This window comes from Mya arenaria, chromosome 5 (genome assembly GCF_026914265.1).
Source record: "Mya arenaria isolate MELC-2E11 chromosome 5, ASM2691426v1".
Taxonomy (NCBI): domain Eukaryota; kingdom Metazoa; phylum Mollusca; class Bivalvia; order Myida; family Myidae; genus Mya; species Mya arenaria.
In genome coordinates this window covers 64899747-64921166 of record NC_069126.1, presented here as the reverse complement: position 1 = coordinate 64921166, position 21420 = coordinate 64899747, and the positions used below count along the sequence as shown (strand labels likewise).

The 21420-nt window shown below is 32.5% G+C and overlaps 2 protein-coding genes across 2 annotated transcripts; both read left to right on the top strand.

Moving 5' to 3' along the window:
* Positions 1-878: 878 nt before the first annotated feature.
* LOC128235884 (neuroglian-like) lies at positions 879-15346 on the top strand. Its single transcript, XM_052950670.1, has 7 exons — positions 879-952; positions 7141-7467; positions 10326-10667; positions 13028-13321; positions 13439-13738; positions 14287-14570; positions 15302-15346. The coding sequence occupies exons 1-7, from the start codon at positions 898-900 to the stop codon at positions 15344-15346; spliced, it is 1647 nt and encodes a 548-aa protein (XP_052806630.1). The 5' UTR covers positions 879-897.
* A 37-nt stretch (positions 15347-15383) lies between these two features.
* On the top strand, positions 15384-18873 carry LOC128236166 (uncharacterized). Its single transcript, XM_052951053.1, has 5 exons — positions 15384-15577; positions 15872-16184; positions 18162-18203; positions 18357-18415; positions 18587-18873. Exons 1-4 carry the CDS (start codon positions 15422-15424, stop codon positions 18368-18370), a joined length of 525 nt encoding a protein of 174 aa, XP_052807013.1. The 5' UTR covers positions 15384-15421; the 3' UTR covers positions 18371-18415; positions 18587-18873.
* The last annotated feature ends 2547 nt before the right edge of the window (positions 18874-21420 follow it).

Below are 21420 nucleotides of genomic sequence, written 5' to 3'. Positions count from 1 at the left end.
AGCCAGCCTAAGAAAAAAGGTTGTTTACATAAACCATCTCTTTGGTGTAGGCTACCACGTGATATAGGTTTCTCTGATTACCTTGCTCGTTTTCACGAGCACTAGATTAATATATACGTTGGCAGTAATCGTTTGCACTGGTTCAAATTACCTTATGTGTTAAATGATATGTGTTTAAAAATCCATGATGATGATGACATCCGCATTTCATAACATTAACAAACACAAATATTGACGCTTATTGGTCTAGAGATACCTTAACTTGAGATTAAATTTAAAGCTAAGTATCAAGTTTGTTTGTTGTTGTTAATACGACAAGCCGATGGCGTGATCAGGACTTATTATGCAGCTTTTCGAGCGTCTGTCTTTTAAACCTTTATCGAAAATGCATTTTTTCATCCAGTTGTAGATCACCTTAGTACTGAATAATTATTCAAATAATAGCTGAATCATTCGGACAAACCAAATATTAAATGAAAACGAACAAACCTTGAAACTTTGCTAATATAAGTCCTTGAAGTTATGTGTGCGATATTTTAAACGCAAACATATTATTTAACACGTTTTTAATGTACGCTATTTCCGCCTGATGTGTTATTAAATAAATCATGTTACTATTCAAGCTTGGCATAATTATAACTGCCATCAATTAACTCGCCAGAATAGACTTGTAAGGTTTTTATGCATATATACGTAGTTTAAGTATTAAATCGTAGAACAAACACTATTTAAATTGACAGGCCTATAAACGATTTTACTGACATCGTAAACATACATAACCGATAAAAATGAATGCAGGAGGAAGTTAATTTCAATTCTTTAGTGAGTTTAAATCACTGTCAAATGTACACAAAACATCACAAGGTTATATAGACAAAGTTTATTTACAAAATAAAAATGTATGTAACACCAGTTACGATTTTGTGTGTCTTGGCATATTTCAGGATTACTGGTGAGTCGATTTTTGTGTATATTTTAGTTATTCGGTGTTCGATAAATAAAACACTTTTTTTGCTGTGAATTTTTCCTATTTAAATCGAATGTCCTGATCTCAATGTTGAGATGCTCAACTAAATTAAATACAGTGCACTCAATTTATCTAAACAAGAATATCAACAAGATAATTCGAACCTTAGTAAAAGCTGTTCGTTGTAATCATTTCAAAGCTAATAGGTTAATTGTGCGTATATTGATTCCTATGATTTGTTTCAAAACACCATATATTTGAGAGAGAAAAAAAGAGATTCATTTCCATATTACTGCACCTGTGGCAATCCCAAACGGTGCATATTGTAGCACAATGCCCCTAACGAAACATAACATTGATGCTGCCTGGTCCTGACTCAGAGCATATTCATTACGCGGACCAGCTCGACGTATGTTTAACATTAGTTTCATGTATGGGTGAACAGTATTTCCCTTTCGCTTTTCCGAAAACCTGGACTACATATTGGTTCCTTGCATGTCAAGTTTTCGGGGTCAAAATAGTGTTTATAGAATATGTATCTTTTCATAACAAATTACTGGCTGTAAAAGTGCGAATAAATGCCGCACTTTACTTGAAAATACGAAATACTTGTTTATACATAAATCTGAATCCTTCTTTTTAGAATATGCAGCACCTGCTTTAAGTGGAAACATACACTTATTACTCAGAGAGGTTGAACGCAATTTTGGAGAAAATATCCGCACAAGAGCATTCTATTTTCCATGTTTCGCTTGGTTATAAACATTTATATAAAGCTAACCATATAAGTACAAATAAACAAATGAAACGAAAACATGTATTTAATGGCTCATTCCAAGGTTAAAACAAACAATATTTTTTTTAGTTTAAAAGTATTGTCATCTGTTTTTATTATTATTAAAGTCTAATATGAAAACTAAGACAATGTGACTTATTTGACTTAATTTAACAAAAAAAATAAAAAAGCTTTGATTTATGTGAAGATCTAATTATTAGCCTTTAAAAATGTTTTGTTTTTTTAATATATATCTTCATGGCCAGATATTCCCCAGTTTAAAAGTGCCAAAATATAGCTTATATTGTAATATGTTTTGATCATGTTCGTTGAAGACACAGATAAAATGACGACTTCATTGGATTGTTCAGATTACGTGATGTCCACCTTACAATTTGATTGGATAGTGCATCAGGTAAAAATAGATTGGCTGTAAGACCGTGAAACAAATAAATTATATGAAACAGTTTACTTAACCACACCAATGAACAAGAAAAACTGTGATACAAAGTATCACAGCGGGCCCACAAACAGAACTACCATGTAAATATTTTGAAGTTAGTGCTGGCTGATGTCGAGTCAAGGCTATGAAGGAATAAAAAGAGACCTATTTTGGTAAAACATAAGTCTATGCACAACTACAGTTTATATTAAACACTTCTTCCAGGTTTCAGTACAACTATAAGTTTTACAGGGGACAACGTTTTGTGACAGACAGACAGCATTAAATCAATATGTTTCTTGCTTACTCGGGAAAAGACATAAATAAGGCAAACCAAAGTTACAGTTCTTGCACAAGCACAGCTGTAACAATACTTTTTTTTTATTTTGGTACCCATTTTTATATTCAGTAACAATTCTCGGGACATTTAGTTACTTATATTGAAAATAAGTTTCAATAACATATTAGTTAAATCACTATGTAAATTGACACTAACTTTACAATGCATCAGAGTCAGGTTTTCATATATGTTACATTGGTCAGCTGAGGAATTGGTCAGTAACTTATCAATACGGCAGTATCGAGTTTCCCTAAAGCATACATTGGTCAGCTAAGAAATTGGTCATTAAATTCTGAATGAGGCAGTAATTGGTCATCAATATACACTGGACCATGAAATGTAATGACCATACAATAATTCAACACCCCGAGGGGCTTTGTGCGAAATGTGACAACACGCCTTTGAGGCTTAATGGACTATACATGTTAATAAACAAATAATAAATAAAAATGAAAAGATTACACTTATTTCGCCATTAATGATTCATGCTTTATTTTTTACATCATATGAACATTTCTTTAGCAACAGTTTGCCTTGTTTTCCTCAAAACAACTTCGAAAATACAACAGATTAAAGAGAAATCTATTTTTATTTAAAATGATCAATAATGGATTGGCAAACAACATTCCTTTGATCGTTCTTAGATGTAGTGCAGATAGTTTTCCACAAGTTGTGAGGCTAACATTTAAAGCTACATTTACAATTAAAATAATTGGTTCAAACAATTGTAAATGAAACATCTAAAAAAGTAATTTAATCCGTGATATATTCTCATCTTTTCACCAAACCAGCAAAAAAAATAAAATTACTCAATTCATTTCAATGAACTGCCATTTTCAAAAAAAATACACAAACATCCGTCTTTACGTACACTTTAAGGAGTATTTAAAATAAATTAAACAAAATAAGTCTTAAAAAAATCTTTAATTTCAAATATGTTTTTTCCATCTTTGTCTATATGGTCAGCAACTCTACTCTATTTCTATATCGTCAGCTTACTCGTCAGCACTTTAGTACGTGCCCAGAAATGTTCCGAAAACAAACGTACGAAAGACAACTCTGTAAAAAAATAGACTGTGTCTAGATTATTAATGTCAAAAGTAACACCGTTTATTTAATGACGAGACAACCATTGTGGTAAGAACGACAACTCATGTATTCAAGGGAAAAATTGACTGTGTCTTCATTTTCAGCTCAAAAGTACTTGATTGTTTTAGGAAAAAGAGACGCATATGTTCAACCAAGTTCTTAAGTCTCCATAAACCTTTTACTCACCACGTATTAAACATAGCGGGCCGCTGCAGCGGCCCGCAATAAACTTCCTAGCAAGCTACATACACACTTTTAAGTACAATATATAATTCATGTTTAATACCAGGCTCAGTTAAGACTGTCATATCCCTAGCTAGAAAGTAGTCATCAAACGACCAGGAAATGTTTGATAATCGGCATTTATTTAAAGTCGTAAAACTATATACATCAGTTGTATAATCATGATACAGGTTGATGATTCAACCGGCAGCAAAAAAACACTCAAATAATGACTTAAACATGAAAATGCATTAAATAAGATTTTTTTTTTTATCATCAATCTATATCGTAGGCATTTTTGATTTATGTTTCTTATATATTTGCTATGATACCATATGTATCCACGTTTTATGTCTTTAACAATTTATTAATATAGATTAATTATCAGCAACATTTTAACTTTTGATTTCACCGCGTATCTAAATATATCACCTTATAATTCTGCAGACAGTTTCCTGTAACACTGTACCAAGGGACCCACATACAATTACATGTACGTCTGTCTACTCATACAGAATAATAAAGAAAAACATACAAAAGTTAAGTTTAAATAAGCTTCATTCTCAAGGCACGTATACCAAAAGTCTCTTCAAAATGCTGTTCAAGGAAAACATCAATATTGTTTGCTTCCTTTTGATTGTGACTGGTCGCCGGTCAGACGCAGTTGTTATTTACGCCTGTCAAGGGAAAGACCTGTGCTTAAAAGTTGCTACTATTCACGATATATATAGGGTACAATTAGCGTCTGTTATAGTATAAATGAAGAGACAACCGCAACATCTGAATCTGCCATTATTGACCGCCCCGATAGCTCAGTTGAAGAGGTTGTAGGGGTTCGTTCACCTGAGGAAGGTCGGGGGTTCAAACCCGGACGCTTCACCCGAAAGAACTGAACTCCTTGTTACTGTGCAAATCATTCTCATTCTTATTTATATAACATCATCGTGTTGGTGTACCCGAATGTATCAGTTAGTACATAATTTCAGAGGTCGTAACTTTATTCAGATGTAAAGACACGGTATAGTCCTACGCATTTATACCAGAGGCCTACTGAGTTTCAGTAATGGCTTATCAGTTAGTTAATCAAATAGAGAATTTTTTTAATGATTGTTATAATGGGGTATTGTATCGACTCAAATTTTCCTTATTAGTTAACTTGTATTTCACAAATAATTATTGCTTAAACTTTACATTGTATGGTTAGTTAGGGAACAATACAGAAAAACTCAACTAACTCAAAAGTCGATGTCACTAAATGGTTTGTGGAATGCTGTTTACATGCAAACAAAGTATAAGTTGCCGGGTCCCGGCTGCCCCGGCTCCTATTATCTGGTTTTAACCCTACCTCAAAGCTAAAGGCCGTTCTTAGAGGTCAATTATTTTGCAATTTAGTATCTAATAGGATTCGTGCACATACTGTAATTTTGTCATGTTTGACGGGATACTCAAATATTGCACAATTTAGCACAGTAATGTAATATGTGGCGTACACCCTTGAAGTTCAAGTTCACACTGAATGTTTTGTATGCATATAGAGAACATAAATGAATAAACTCTGAGCTTTACTGACATATTAACCTGAGTGTGTTTAACCGTAACTATAATTTTCAAGTGGAATAATAAAGACCCAATATTAGCATTATGGTCAAAATAGTGTTGTCAAACTTCATTAATTAAGTAGGTTAAATAATTCGAAACATATATCTGAAATTCCATTGAAATACATGATGTATATGTTTAGACAATGACTTAAAGATGTTTACATACAAAACCTTAACCAAGTTGTGTTTAGTCGACGCCTACGCAAACGCCGACAACAGGGTGAGTTGTATAGTTCTCCTTATCATTCGTATAGTCGAGCTAAAATGCAATACATAAATGTTTGTGAAAATTGACAATGCTGTTTTTTGACGTTCATTTAATACTGAATGACCAAGGATTTTTTTCTGACAGTTCATTTGCACAAAGCATTAATACTTGACTTACTTGAACTGTTGAAGTACTTAATTTAAATGCGTCGGTTGAAATATAATTTCTCATATTAAATCACAGCATTAATGCACATACTTATGTTTATATTAAATTTTCATTATGAGTTAAAGTGAAAACAACCTATTTTTTATTTAATCTCATCATAAAAAAGTATTGTTACTTTCATCTTATATCACAATTTTATAATGTGTTGAGATTATTATATCTATTAAACCATAGTGAAGATCTCAGCCTACGTTATTTCTAGAAATGTTTCTTTTTTCAAAGCTAAGTACTGTATATGATCTTGAAAATAGTTAGGATCATTAAACATTCAAAGGTGATGCTATAATCCGTATCATAAAATCAGCCAATAATATTACAATTAAATGTCCATCACTGGCCACAACAAAGGTTACTTTGCGGGAAATCTGAGATCTGGTATAAATGCGTAGGACTGAGAAGCATATGCTATACATGTGTAGTCCATGCAACAAAAAAACAAGCAAAGAGGCATTACAAAGCACCAAATCATCACACTCGTCGTAATGTAAAAGTACTCTATCAAATGCTGGAAAAGTTTCAGTACGCGCATTTTTACACTATGCTAGGTCTCCACTAAGTTAGCATTTTTTTTGACTACTAATATTCAATTAAATAAAGCTTTCACAATCACAAAATGAGACTACTTATGACAGTTATGAAGAAAATATGGAATTAAAGATGTAAAACTTGTTAGTATAAAGCGTATGAATATGATCCAGACGGCTCAAACAGATATGCATCTGAGTGATGAAAATGGGAGGTGATTATTTAATTCACCTTCCAAAAATTAAATTCAACTAAAATTTACCACTCTCATGTCCGAGCACTTTAATTTTTCATTTCGCTGAATTCAATTATTCAACATATGATCGGTTTAACAGGGCATGATGGATTGAAGGTTTCAAAAGATAACATGAATATGAAGCTGGAAATCTGAAGCTGTTCCACGTTCAATCTAAATCTGATAATACACAGTCTACCATTTGTTGTATAACATTTCTTTTTTCCTTTCTTTAACGCAAAATTGATCAGAAATTAAACAATTATGTTCGATTGTGTTTTTGAATGATACATATACATTTAATAAGTCTTATTTTTAAATAATGTGGCAATTACGTACAACTTGTATTACACTGATGTTTATTTGATTGTAACGTTTAAAATGTTTCAATCTAAATTTGCCATTGGTTCAACATTAAGGGCAAACTCTAACACTAGTTAATTAAAGCATGGTCTTTGTTTTTGAATTATTAAGTTAATATATTAAAAAATGGTATTTACTTTTTCAGACTGTGTAGACATCACCATTTCTGTCAAACCGCAAGTAATCTTTGAAAACAACTCGGTTTTGATTCAATGTGGCGCAGGATATGATGCAAACAGTCTTGTGTTGGTAAGGGGGCCTCCACATAATAAAAGAATACTATATTCCTATTTTACTGGCAGCGGTTGTACTTTGAACTATGAAAAATTGTTAGATCAGTGCACTTGTGATAATCAAAACAAAAACATTGAGTGCATCATTGCAACGATATCGAGAAGAGAAACCGGATTGTGGCAGTGTACAGACTTGTTTGGACGCATGAATAGTACTCTTGTTGAATTGATAGTGAAAGGTGGGTGGATACTTTCATTCTTGATATTCCTTTCCATGATTGTATTTATATCGGAAATTATATGGTTTTGTTAATTTTAGTTAATTCGGAAAGTTCATGCACAAATATCATTAATTTTTATGTTGCTATTGCTTTAGAAATTTCTGTCATTACAATATTGATTATAACGCAAAGTTCTGGACAAACACTCGCTGTACTGAGCTATTTGCTTTAATCATGATATTAGATGACGTTGATGGAGTTCATGTTATTATTTCTTCTATTTGCTTTCATTCTTGTCACATTATAAGTTCACTTATGAACTGTGTTGTGTATTGTGACTTTTGCTATGTGTTCATTTGTTTAGGCTAAATACGAATATTCTAATGGACAATGCAATGATTTTATTTGAGCAAGGATATTAACTTACTATGCTTCCTTGTTGACAATGCATTTCAGGAATTCGACCTATAAAGAAGATAGTTCTCTTTAAGCTCTATTAACTTAGAATCGGACGTAAACGACATATCTTCCAGTCTATGAAGATAAACAAAACTTGCTAATTATATTATTTTCAGTATTTTTCGACTATTTCTTATCTTGTTCGCAATACTCTTTCAAATGAATATAACACGAGTTTACCAGACATCTAGAATTCATATAGTTGTAGGGCGGATAAAGTGTTTCGATTTATACTTAAACAATTTAACAAATGACATTAGTCGTTTTAGTTATTGTCTTTATACAAACGCCTTATCGTCGATCATCATAATCTTTAACAAACAACATTTTTAAACTTTTCTTTAAAAATGGGGAATTATAACTTTAAAAGTGTGTAAACATTTGTTTTGTGTGCTAAAACTATATTAGCGCAGGAGTGCACGCAAGAATCGCTTGTGCCTTTCGTGAATTTGCATCTATATTTTCTGGCTTGCGATTAATCCTTATATCGACCTGATATCAAGGTCGTAGGTGCACATTCTCATGTTGAGTGAGGGTCTGTCTCACGTTACAAACGAAATCGACTAAAACATAGAAAGTAAATGAAAAAAGCACACTATTTTTGATATATCAGCCTTAATGAGCACGAAGAGGTCAGTTTGAGCTTTTTCCATTGCACACAGTCCGTCCGTCGGTCGTCAACATTTGATTCAAACGGTATCGCCTCCTAAACCACCTTGCCAATTAAGATGAAACTTAGGTGTTCCCTTTCAAAAATTTATCCAAACAAGTGAATTCCATGCAGAAATCTGGTTGCCATGGTAACCAAATGGAAAAACTTCAAAAATCTTTTTGGCCTAGAGCTGGGATATTTTAGATAGTTGGTGTGTTAAATAGTCTATTGGTTCACTAAAAAGTTTGTTTAAATTAGGCCCTGGAGCCAAAACTGGTCCCGCACTGGCGGTCACGATTATTATATACTTATATAAAAAGTCTTTGAAAATCTTCCTTCATCAAATGTGTTCAATTTAATCCCCATGGAACGAAACCCCTGGGCTTCAAAAGTTGCCTTTTGTCTTACAGAATAACTTTTTTGATAATCTTCTAGTCTCTAACCGCTTTGCCAAGATTCTTTATAGTTTGTTTGAAGCATGGTAAATGGTCCTTTATCCAGCTCAAATCGTACCCATGTGGTCAAAACTAGCCTCGCCCCGGGGTCACAAGTATTTTCAAGACGTATAACATCATAATTTGGTCCAACACCATCTTTTTGTTTATTTTATTCCCTGCGTACAAAACTGGTCACGCCCTGGGGTTCACTAGGGTTAATAAGTTACCTACAGACTGCTATAGGGAAATCCTCTTTTCTAAAACTAAACGGCACGGCCCAGACCTGTACATTTGTTATGTAGCATCATATGAGTGCCCTCTACAAAGTGTGTTAAATAAATGTCCCTGGGGTAAAAAGCTGGCTCCAACCCTTTTAACCTATTTTCTTATATTTTAAAACTACAACAATGAAAGTTGGACCTTGCATTAAAATCCAATTTAATCCTTGAATGACATTGTCTGTGACATATTGATTCTGTGTCTAAAATTTCAGCAATGAAAGTTGAACCATGTGCACAGTTTCGAAGTCAAATATCAATGTTGTGCCTCATTGGCTTATTTCTAAAGCTACAGTAATGAACTTTGGACCCTGTGTAAAGTTTTGAAAATAAATATTAATGCTATTCTTGGATGACCTATAGTGTGCCCTCTCAAAATACTCTCTTGTTTTCAAAGGTACAGCAGTATGAGTTGGACTATGCGTACATTCTTTTATATATAAATCCAATATCAATGTTGTGATTGGATGACTTTAACCACTGCAACATTTGACACTACTCGATCAAAGTTGAATCCTTAGTTGCATTGGCATCAACCAATTAACTTCTTAATACTCATAAAAAGACAAGTTTTTAAAACTTTCACTCAGGCGAGCTATTTATGACTATCATGATCCTCTTGTATAAATTTGTGTATGTACGTCAATTTGTCACGGAATCTTTATGTAGGTTAACAGCCCTGTTAACTGACAAATTGACCTCATATGCTATTTTTCCAATATTCATATACCCATAATATATCGCACCAGTAGTTATTTTAATATGCCATTATTATTATTATTATATTAGAGTTATGGACTGTGATGTTTTAATTTTGAATATAGCCATATATGGTGTACATGATATTAATTAATGTTTGAATAACGCCATCGCCATTGGTCTTTCAGTCATGCGCATAATTCATAATTGGTTTTAGTTTTTTTTTTTAAAAAGGGCTTTATGCAGGCGACATTTTCAATTTTATTTCGTAAAATAATGCAATATTATATTTTCAATCGATATTTGAATACTACCTTGATCAGTGAAATGTATTATGTTTGTTCTATTAAGTACCCATACAAGGAGCGATCATACCATCGGATGTACAAAATGTTGTGACAATAGACGATACCAAACAGGTAACGCTGAAATGTAAAGCACCCAATGGGTTTCCGTCTGCAAATATCAGTTGGTTTGTGGACAACAAAATGCCCAGTCAGTCAAATGATGATACCGATATTACAAAGTTTTCGGCGGTCACGATTCGGTCTAACGATGATGGAACAACAACTGCTGAAAGCAGGGTTTCCTTTAACGCAAGTGCAGAACATAATGGAATGCTACTGTACTGCACAGCAAATAACACTGCTGAGGCTAAATTCTTCAGCAGACGGATTCATCTTAATATCATATGTAAGTTTTATTTATACTTATGCACGGAAGCGGTTGCATTCAACATAACACGATTGTATTACAAGTCATATTAAATAAATACATACAATTAGGTTTAAATTTTAAAACATATGCTTGGATGATATTTTTAAAAGTTTTACTTTATTCTTGAGTCAATCACTAAAATTACTTTACTGTGAGTTTTAAAACTACTTATACGTTTTCAATGTATCTAAATTTACATATTGTATGATCGACATGAACTTAACTCCTAAATCAACACGAGCATTATAAAACAGATTAAGGACAAACTATTTATTTTTCTTCAATTCACATTACCTTTATTATTTGTATTTATTTAGCTTTAAACTCGACACATTTTGGAAAACTCTTTCATCTGTTAAAATTTGGATGTTATTTTCCGTGTATAGTGCGCTACAATTGATTTTTGATTCATGAATTATATTCGAATGCTTTCCCTCTATATATAACTTAAAACTTACGATTGGGCTTTGTTATCAACGATCACATAACAAATTGTCGTAACTAAAGAAACTAAAATTTAAAATAACCCAAAAACATCAAAAAATCAAAATTAGCATTACCATTTGGTGTTATTTGCATATAATAAATATTGGGTCAAATCGAAAATTAAAATTAAATTATTTTTCAAAAACTGACCAATGATGCCCTTAGTAGAGGACTTGATAGTATTACTCAAAAAGTTTGAGACGAAAAAAACGACCGTACAGAAGGTACGATGGTATCATTATACCTCCCAATAAATATGCAAATTGATTTGTTTGATAAGCTAATTAAACCAATACTTCTTTATGGATGTGAAATATGGGGATTTGGAAATTTGGAGTTATTGGAAAAAGTACAACAATACTTGAAGCACCTTTTATGCCTTCGATCCTCAGCCCCAAACGCAATGGTGTATGGTGAGACTGGTGTATTTCCTATACGAATTGCCATAGAAACACGAATAGTTAAATATTGAGCACACCTAGTACAACCATCGAAAAAATAATTGTCTACAAAACTTTACTATGCGATGTATTGTCTTTATGATAATCTTCAAAATAAGTCAAACTAAATTAATCTGGATAAATTATATTTAAACTATGTTAATTAAAACAGGAATGTATGGAGTTTGGTTATTACATACATTTACTAACTGTAGATGGTTAACACTCTCAGTATCACAAAAGTTAAAAGATTTGTTTATTACTGACTAGTACAGAACATTTAACACATCCACACGCTTCCAATTTTATAATAAATTAAAACGAAAGTTTGAAATGGAAAAATATCTTTAAAACACCTATGACATAAATACAAAAAGTTATGCAAAATTACGAATGAGAAATCACAAATTATCATGTGAAACTGGTCGATGGAGTTATGTCCCATACGAGAATAGAAAATGCACGCGTTGCAATAGAAGGATAGGTGACGAATACCACTATATAATAGAATGTCCTGATTTTGTAAATCTAAGAAAAACGTTAATAAAACCTGTATTTTATGTTACACTAAGTTATGTTAACTTCCTAAACCTCTTTACAATTATGAATGAAAATGATTTTAGGAAACTATCAATATTTGTTAAACACATTTTAAAATCGTTTACCACTTCGTTTTAAACACTGTTCATTATGTAACCGTATATCACTTGTTTATTCCGCGTATTGAAGTGAAGATAATTGGCATAATATTGATTGTTCTGTTTTAAAATGATTACACTTGGCATAATTTTGATTCTGATTTTTGATAATTGTAATTTTATTTGTAATTTGAAACCCAATGTATCATTTCTTTCAGACAACTTTGTATACTTTGTTTCCATATATGTTTTCACTATGTGCCTGCATAAAGCCTCGTTATACATAGCACTTATAATATCCTTATGTTTGTAACTCTGTTTTTATTTAGTGTATGAATAAGTTTTGAAACTTTGTACGATTACAATAATTCTACATTATGTTTCATTGAGGAATTTGAGTAGTAGGAGAAAGTCACGTCCCATTTAAAACATTCATTTGGCAACAAGTCATCTGTTTGTTCCCTTGTTTTGTTTAATTATTTTGTTGCCCTGTATGCATGTATTGAAAAGCACAAAAATGAACAACTTCACATCCACGCTGACAATAATTCAGAGCCAATGTCAACAGTTTCATTATTTTGACAATGATAAATTACCTGCAATAATTACTGCATTTGTCATACTGTCTAAGGCTTAGTTGGTGTATTTAAAATATGACTACCTCTATCTAATTATCTCGTATACATTATACGTTCATATTCGAATAAAAGTTAATTATTAATTGACAATTTTTTTTCTATACAACTAACAATTTGTTCATTCACTATTTCAGACAACCCGGATAAACGTGTTTTCGTAAACAATCAAACAAATAATACAGACTACTACTTGATACGAAATTCCAACACAAGGCAATCTCTACGATGCGAAGTAAACGGTGGAAATCCTCTTGCAACTCTGAAATGGTCTTGCTACGATGGTATTCAAAGCGACGAGAATTCACAGTCCAGTGCTATAAGTACCGTCAATTGGATCGCTGCTAATCTAAGCGACTCAGCATGCATCTGCTCTGCATCGCATATTCTTGGATGGACGGATCGGCGATTCGTGAATATGCACGTGTATTGTAAGTTGAAAAGTATGAATTATGAAAAGTATGATAAATTGCTTTCATTTAATCATTAACTTGTATTTATTACTCAAGAAAAAGGGCTGAACTTTGTCTTCCTTTTTCTGCTTTCAGATGAACCCAATCCTCCAACGTGTACACTTGGTAGTGCAAATGTGAGCAAAGGCGTTTTAAACGTGACTTTAAACTCAAACGTTAGTATTACTTGTAAAAGTGAAGGAAACCCGACTCCTGAAAAGTTTACTTGGACGTGGCCTACAAGTCATCCATCTGAAGGAAACACCCTGTCATTGAATAAAATTCAAATATCACATGATGGGTTATACATGTTTAGTGTTGAGAATATCATGAAGCCTAGCATTGGACAGGTCGTCAACGGACGTTCAAATACTACGTTTGACGTGAACATTCAATGTGAGTTACAAGTTATAAGTAAAATATCATACCTTATTGTTAAATTGTTTTGTTTTTATCTGCTAAAAAAGAGATTTATCAGTGAGAAAAATAAAATGTTTCACTCTTTCAAAAAGTGAAAATATAAACTTGATAATTTTCAATGTTTTGAATGTTTAGCCCATTCTTACGTCAAGATCAAACAATAGCGCGACAGGGCTTTGACACAATGTCAGCGACGTTATTTCCAAAGCATATTTTTTCTTTCAAGGATTGGCTAGAAAAAAATCAAATGTCATTTTATTGCAGATTTTAGAAAAGCGCGCCAAATTGTATACCAAATGAACGTCATTTTTATTCAGTGTATCATCGCAAAATACTTCACCGCATGAACACCAAACGAAAATATATCACGTTACGCCACTGGTGAGATAAAGTATTTGGTGCTCACTCGGTGAATTATATTGCGATCTTACAATGACACAAACAACTATCCTCTATATCTTACATACAATAATTACTCTTTCAAACATGATTATGCTAATGTCGTATTGTATTTTTACTTTCAGACCCACCAACTATTACGAATGCCGAAAGTAATCTAGTGGCTATCGAAGGTACAAACTTTAGTATAAATTGCAAAGTGTCTCTAGGAAACCCAAAGGAAACGTTTGTTGCATGGAAAAGGGAGTCAAATGTAACAGCCGAAAATGTTGGACAGCTGATCATCTTTCTGAACATATCTCGAACTGACGAAGGCAACTTTACATGTGTTGCAAGAAATAGAATGACATCGACTGGCAGTGCAGAAAAAGATGGCGTCGACAACAACACTTTTATGTCGATGTTCAGTGTAAGACCGTTTTTTTTGTAATTTAGTTATGCAGTTCCTCGACTATTGGTAGTGACGATTCTACCTTATGCAGACATTATATCGATATTCTGACTAGCATATACTATGTTTGTATTTGCACGAATAAAGTAGAACATTCAGGTCAATTTAAATCTCAATTAAGCATCTTGGTAAACTTAACTAAACTTGATAGCGAAAAGTGTCGACCGACATGGTTTGTTCTTAAGTATGTCCTCGTCCCTGTGTAATGTCTAAATACTAGGTGAAAATATCCCGCTTCGAAATATTGATGCCGACAGGATGAAATATTGCTGCAGGCAGGACTTCATGTTATGGTATTAGCATGTAGGCCATGTTTTAAAATGTGACATTACAAGTATTGAGTAAATTATTAATTTATTGATTTAATGGCAGGGGACATACAACTGTTACATAGAATGTTTATACATATCATGAGAGTCGTTTTAGGATGTTCGGAATGCGTATGAACATGATTTCAACGCACATTGTAGTTTAATATTCCAATTACTTCGTTCTTAATTACGTCGTGATTGTGTGCGTTATGTGCATGCTACAATTTGATTGTGATCCCGGTTTTTTACAGTAAATTCTTTGCTTGTGAGTAAATGTCATATATGTTGAAAATGTTTTATAGAAATAAATATTTTCAATGTGTAATGAAATAAGTACCTTTCAATATAAATCAGCTACTTGTTTTTTTTATATTTTAGATAAAGCAAAAATACAGCGATTTGTTGCCTTACCTGCTACGATGAAACATACAGAGGAATTAAGCTTTGAGTGTGAAATAGACAGTGACCCGCCCGCTAATGTCAGTATAGTGTCTCCAAATGGCACAGCATTGCATTCTACACGTGGAGGCAATCAGCTGCGATATAGAAAGATCAGTTCATGCTTGGAGGACATCGGCAATTTCACGTGTATTTCTGAAAATAAGCATAACGCCGGATTGCCCGAGAGCAGAAATCTTACAGTTGATGTCGGGTGTAAGCAATTGTTTTAATAAATTGTATCAAATACTAATTCTAACAAATACACAGAAAAGCATACTAATTCGGTAATTAAGTTTATTTAAATTTCGTATGTTATTTACACGACATTACGTACGAAAACGTAAACAAAACTAGTTAACGACATAAGACAAATAAAAGTCGATAAATATTAAATTTAAGGATTATAAATATAGTTCATGTACGATCAATATTTGTGAGGAACTCAAAATATCAAACGTCATCTTGGGGTCTTACTGTTGCGACAGAGCGATTTGTAAATCTTGACAGGTTCGCCGAGATACCGACCTAATTACCTACCAGAGACGGTTGTCAAATCAACAGTTGGAAAACAGACGACGCTTTATTTCAGTATATTTTCAAATCCTTCCCAAACGTGTAATATGGACAAATCTTTCAAACAACATGCAACTTCCTATTAACACAAATGAATCGGATAGAGTTTGTATTACAACAAGTGATGACATGCTGTCATCCGTGGTTGTTATCAAAAGTACAGAGCCATGGGACTTTGGGAATTACTCTGTGCGTGTAGAAAACGAAATTGGAAGCAAGACTGAAACGTTAAGCATTGTTTCAGACGGTAAGTGAACTTCACGGTATCAATATGTGCATGGATAAATTCATATCAGCATGTTGTTTAACAAATTGTGAATGGCGTGAATGTATCCTAAAAAATGATTTTTTAGTGTATATAATTATCATACGAAGGACGAATGCTTGCCAACAATCATTAAAATGTATTTCCACAAAACCTGACGTTTTATCGTAACCCTAAGGTAAAAATATGTTTATGGTTAAGATGAACGGATATCCAGGTTTGGAATGAAGAGAATATTCAGGAAAAAATACTAAATACATCAAACACATATATTTATAAATAGCTTTGAATGATTCTGCAATTCCATTACGATACTAAACCAGTTGTTTGAAATACAATAAAGTAATTAAAATGTATGCCATTATGGTAAGTGTAAGTGCTTAACAGGTTCGCTTGAAATCTTGCGTTCACCACATACAGATTTATTTGCAACACTTTCAAAAGCTTGTCGGTTGCCATGCAAACTAGTCACTGCAAAAATGCTAACACTTTCATTTTAATTATAACATAGAAACACCAGCACCAGCGGAAACTTCGTAAACTACCAACTCTGCCTTAATTGGAGGTTCCGTCAGTGCTACTATGGCTTTAATAGCTCTACTAATTGTAGCATATGTCTATATAAAACGACAGACACTTAAAGCGAATAATGGTAAGTAAACTAACTAATCAATTTCTTTCGAACTAAATGATTGCAAATATGTGTTATCTAAGTTTAGCAAGTTGATACCGTCAACAATTTAACTTTAGATCATATATAATATTAAAGAGATTGTTTACTCCTTCAAAAAGGGTGAAAAAGGCAGTGAACCCATATTTTTATTAAATAAGTTGATGTATGTTGGATTTGTCTATGTTTTTGTACGTTATATGTGTCTCGATTAGTGTATGTTTATGCTATCAATAACTATTAGGTACGTAAGTTTGCATAACGGAGGCTAACTCTCTTGTCATACCTTGCTTGTACATTAAGAAACTGTTCAATGACACTAAATTATTAGCTGTGAACAATTAGTATAGTTAGTATAGTTATTTCTTGCACAAGAAGGGAATAGCTTGTAAATGTGAGGGATGTCACGCCGTATGCATCCATGTATCCGTTATTTGTAGATTCGAACTTTCAGGAATAAAAAACAAACTAAATTCATCTGGTGGAGAAGGTAAACATACTCATATCATTCTACTTCTAAACAAAGTCTAAGTCTAAACATTTCCCTAAGAACCCTCGTAGTAACTATCTTTGCTTATCAAGAAATAATAGTCTAATGCAACGCTAAAACACATCCCTATGAAAGAAATAATACGCTTTAAATTTCACAACTACCACACATATTTACCATAACATGATAGTTACAATATATGATGTAACTTTTCTAATTGCGGATATAGAAAAAATGTTGAAATTATCATTTTACGAACAAAGATGAGAAATCAATGTGTTTATAGCTATCATAAATGTCCAAATATGTATAGCAATAAGATTGAATTATTACATATAAATAAAAAAAATGTAAATTTTATGATAATTTACTTATTTCAAAAATATAAAACATATCCGTGTCCTTGATCGTCGGAGCTATCCATTCTCTCTATGTTGTTTTATTTCGTGCTGCTTTCAAGTTGTTCGTCCCGTTCATCCTGTGATTGTACGCACATGCGAATTCACATGCAGGGACGTAATGTCATTTAAGTTTGATTTTGCTTGCTTTTATCATTTATAAGACGGATGTGATTAGTAAATTTAACGTATCAACGAAAAAATGAACTTATTTATTTGCATTATATTGACATATAAAGGCAAGAATATACATACTTTATTTAAAAGATATTAACATATTTCGTTATTGTATACTGATTTTGTGTATAAACAAATAATGCGTCCTGGTTGACATATCTAGACCATTGTTGTTTTGTGTCATATTGCACTCATTCTAATTATACTTTGTCACATCGTTTCAGATCTTCACGTCAAGAACGACAATACACAGCATTATGAAAACGGTTAGGCTTCAGTTGCAATTTCTGAACGTGCTTACCTTTCACTCTGCTCTGGGGTAAATTATAAGACAAAATCACAACTTTATGTGAAATAAGGTTTAGACATTTGTCTTTGTTGATTTAAACAAAGCTAACGCGTGTTGTCAATTATTTCAGGTACGAAGAATTAACAACATTAGAACGACACACGGGCGAAAAGGCGTATTCTGATCTTGGTACGTACAGCATTACGTGATTTATTTACTTGTTTGTGCATGCAATCTAATTAATGCTATAATCCAAAACAACTTCAAACACACAGTTTCAAATATGATTTTTTTGACTTCCTTCAATACATTTTATTTAAGAATGAGATTTAGTTTCCTAGCTTTACAATTATTCTTCAGATTTTCAACAGAGAAAGGACAAAAACAATCAGAAAAAAATGTCAGCTGAAGGCGAAACGTATGTAAACCTTAAACTGGACACAGGACGAATTCAAATATCTTCAACGTGACCCAGAGGTTTACTGTTTCTATGACGATTGCAAACATGATTTTTGTTGTTGTTTTTACTTGGATGTTGTGCTCTATAAACTAAGTATGTATTGTACAATATATCAGTATCACTCTGATAACACATTGACTCAGCCTTCTCAATGTCAGACAAATGATTGACTGATTGACTCAACCTTCTAAATGTTAGATAGGAGCTTGACTCAATGTCCGAAAGAAGCTTGATTCAACCTACCTTATGCTATACAGAAAATTTGCTCATCCTCATAAATGACGAATTGAACTCAATAATCAATCAAGTATTAATTTTTATTTGATACCAACAGTCTAAATTTCTGAAGAAGTTTATCGTTTTAATGCCAAACAGTTTGTGGTTACTCTTTGACTGAATACTGAAAATGACTTTCTAAACGGAGACTTTACTAATTAATGGGTGTAATGGCATACAACTATTTAGACTAGTGCCAATTGCCAATTAATAACACTGGGCGTTTTCATATACATTAAAAGTCCGATGTTCACCCATTCGATTCAACAATAAGATTGATATATTCCTCAAGGTTTGCGCTTTTTATACCCTTGGTCCACTAGAAACTAATAACACCATTTCATTTAAAACGATCACATTTCCATAATAAATTTAACCCAAGGGCTGCTATATTGAATAAGCTTTACTGTATATCTTACACATGAAAATGTTTTTGCTATATCATTAAATTAATACTGATAAACACGTTTAATTTATAAAAAATATATTTCACAAAGGTCGAAAGGAGAAAGAAAAATTAAGAATTGATTGTAAAAATGATCGATCATTGCGTAGTCTTTACTTCTGGTTTAAACATAAGATGAGCCTTAATCATAACAACATTGTACGTGTAGTATTATTCTTTAATTGATTTAACTTAACACGGTGTAAAATTAATACAAAACATGATAAACATAAAACTTGTATGCCTTTATTTGAATGTATAAACTTTATACCAACTTTGCCTATTTGTACATATCCACGCCACACAAACAATTGATGTACAAATATAGGATGAGGTAGCGAGTATCTTACATAAAGTAATGTTATGGCTAGGCAAGTTATATACCACACTTTTAAAACCCCACTTTCGGCCTTGTCGAATACATTATCTTATTTATATGCAGGAATAAAAATAATAATGCTGAATTAGGCCTATTCAACACTTAATGAAAATTAGCTTTGTTCTAAAGTATGATCAAAGACCTCGACACAGCAAACAAAACATTATGTGCAAGTTAAAATCAGTTAGTTAGTGGTTGGAGCTTTTGTTATAAGATTTAAAAAATAACAACATGTATTAGATTAAAGACTTTCTGAAAACATAGTCTCCAACATTAAATAGGTAAGAGTATCCATTTAATTCATGCAAAAATCAAATTATTTAAACGTATGGCTATTAACAATCATTTTTCACACACATTTCAATACTTACAGTAAAAAACTAATTGCAGAAGCCTTTTCGTGGTAATTTACATGACTCAACGACGTCGATAAATAAAAATATTTTTTTTATTTATTGTTAATTTTTTACTATAGAAAATGAGACTTTCATTTTAAAAGGTACTTGGTCCGTCTTATCCTAAGAATACTAAACCGTATAGAAAAGTATATAACTTAAGTTAAACATGCCTTATCTACAAAGAAAGAACTCTTTACTGCCTAAATCAAACGGTGTCTTCTGCGACCAATGAAATTGTTCATTTCGAAATGATTATTATTACTAACCGTTTATAAGAGCATGCAAATGTATTTTGAAATTATTTCTTAAATTTAAGCTGGCAATGGAACGTGCTAAAATAGTACACTATCTTTGCGTTAACTTTAGTGTTTAAATCAGAAATCTAACACAAATCTGTGCGGGACTTGATATATCCGTATTTGTGGGTACGATTTGTTTGTGTACTCAATATCTTAATTTTGCTATAATGCAATTTAATAAAATAAGCCAATATACACTTTTTCGGGTATTCGGATGCTTTTAGGAGATGAAATAAAGCTCTACATGTTCATGAAACCTTCATTGTTAGCAGTTATTGTCAGTGCTCAATTTTTCGAAATATATTGAACATAAAAGGTTTTAACATATATTTGTATTATTTCAATTAACCAAATTTCTTGCTTAAACTTAAAAAAATTAACAAAAACATAGTTTCTCAGGATGATCTTCGAACTTACGTCCTTTAAAATTCTCAAACTGTCTTTTACATTTTATACCAAAACAAAGCAGTGAGCTTACCTTGGATCTCCTATACTGGACCTAAGAATGTTGAGAAATGGGGTCAAGCATACTTATGAGTATAACTTTACCATCATTGAGCGTTGATACGATCGAAGTCCAGCTTCCTTAGATCCGTAATGAGTTTGACCAGCAATCGCAATGTCATCACCTCCTTATATCATACCAGTACAGCATTCACCATCTTGTTTAAACATCGATTAACGCAAAGGAACATCCTCCTATGTGACACCTAACGGTTGAATGGAACATGCCAGAAGTATGTATACCAAAAATATCACCGTTACCAGCAATAAACGTCTTCTCAACTTCAATGTCAACCTAAGAAGACAAACCTTAATATCATATCTCAAAATACGTGTCTCAATTGCCAAGAAATTGATCACTTAGGTAAAATATAGACAAATGTTGAAGCATCCCATATCAAGAGTTCACACAACCGATATCAAATGCAATTGG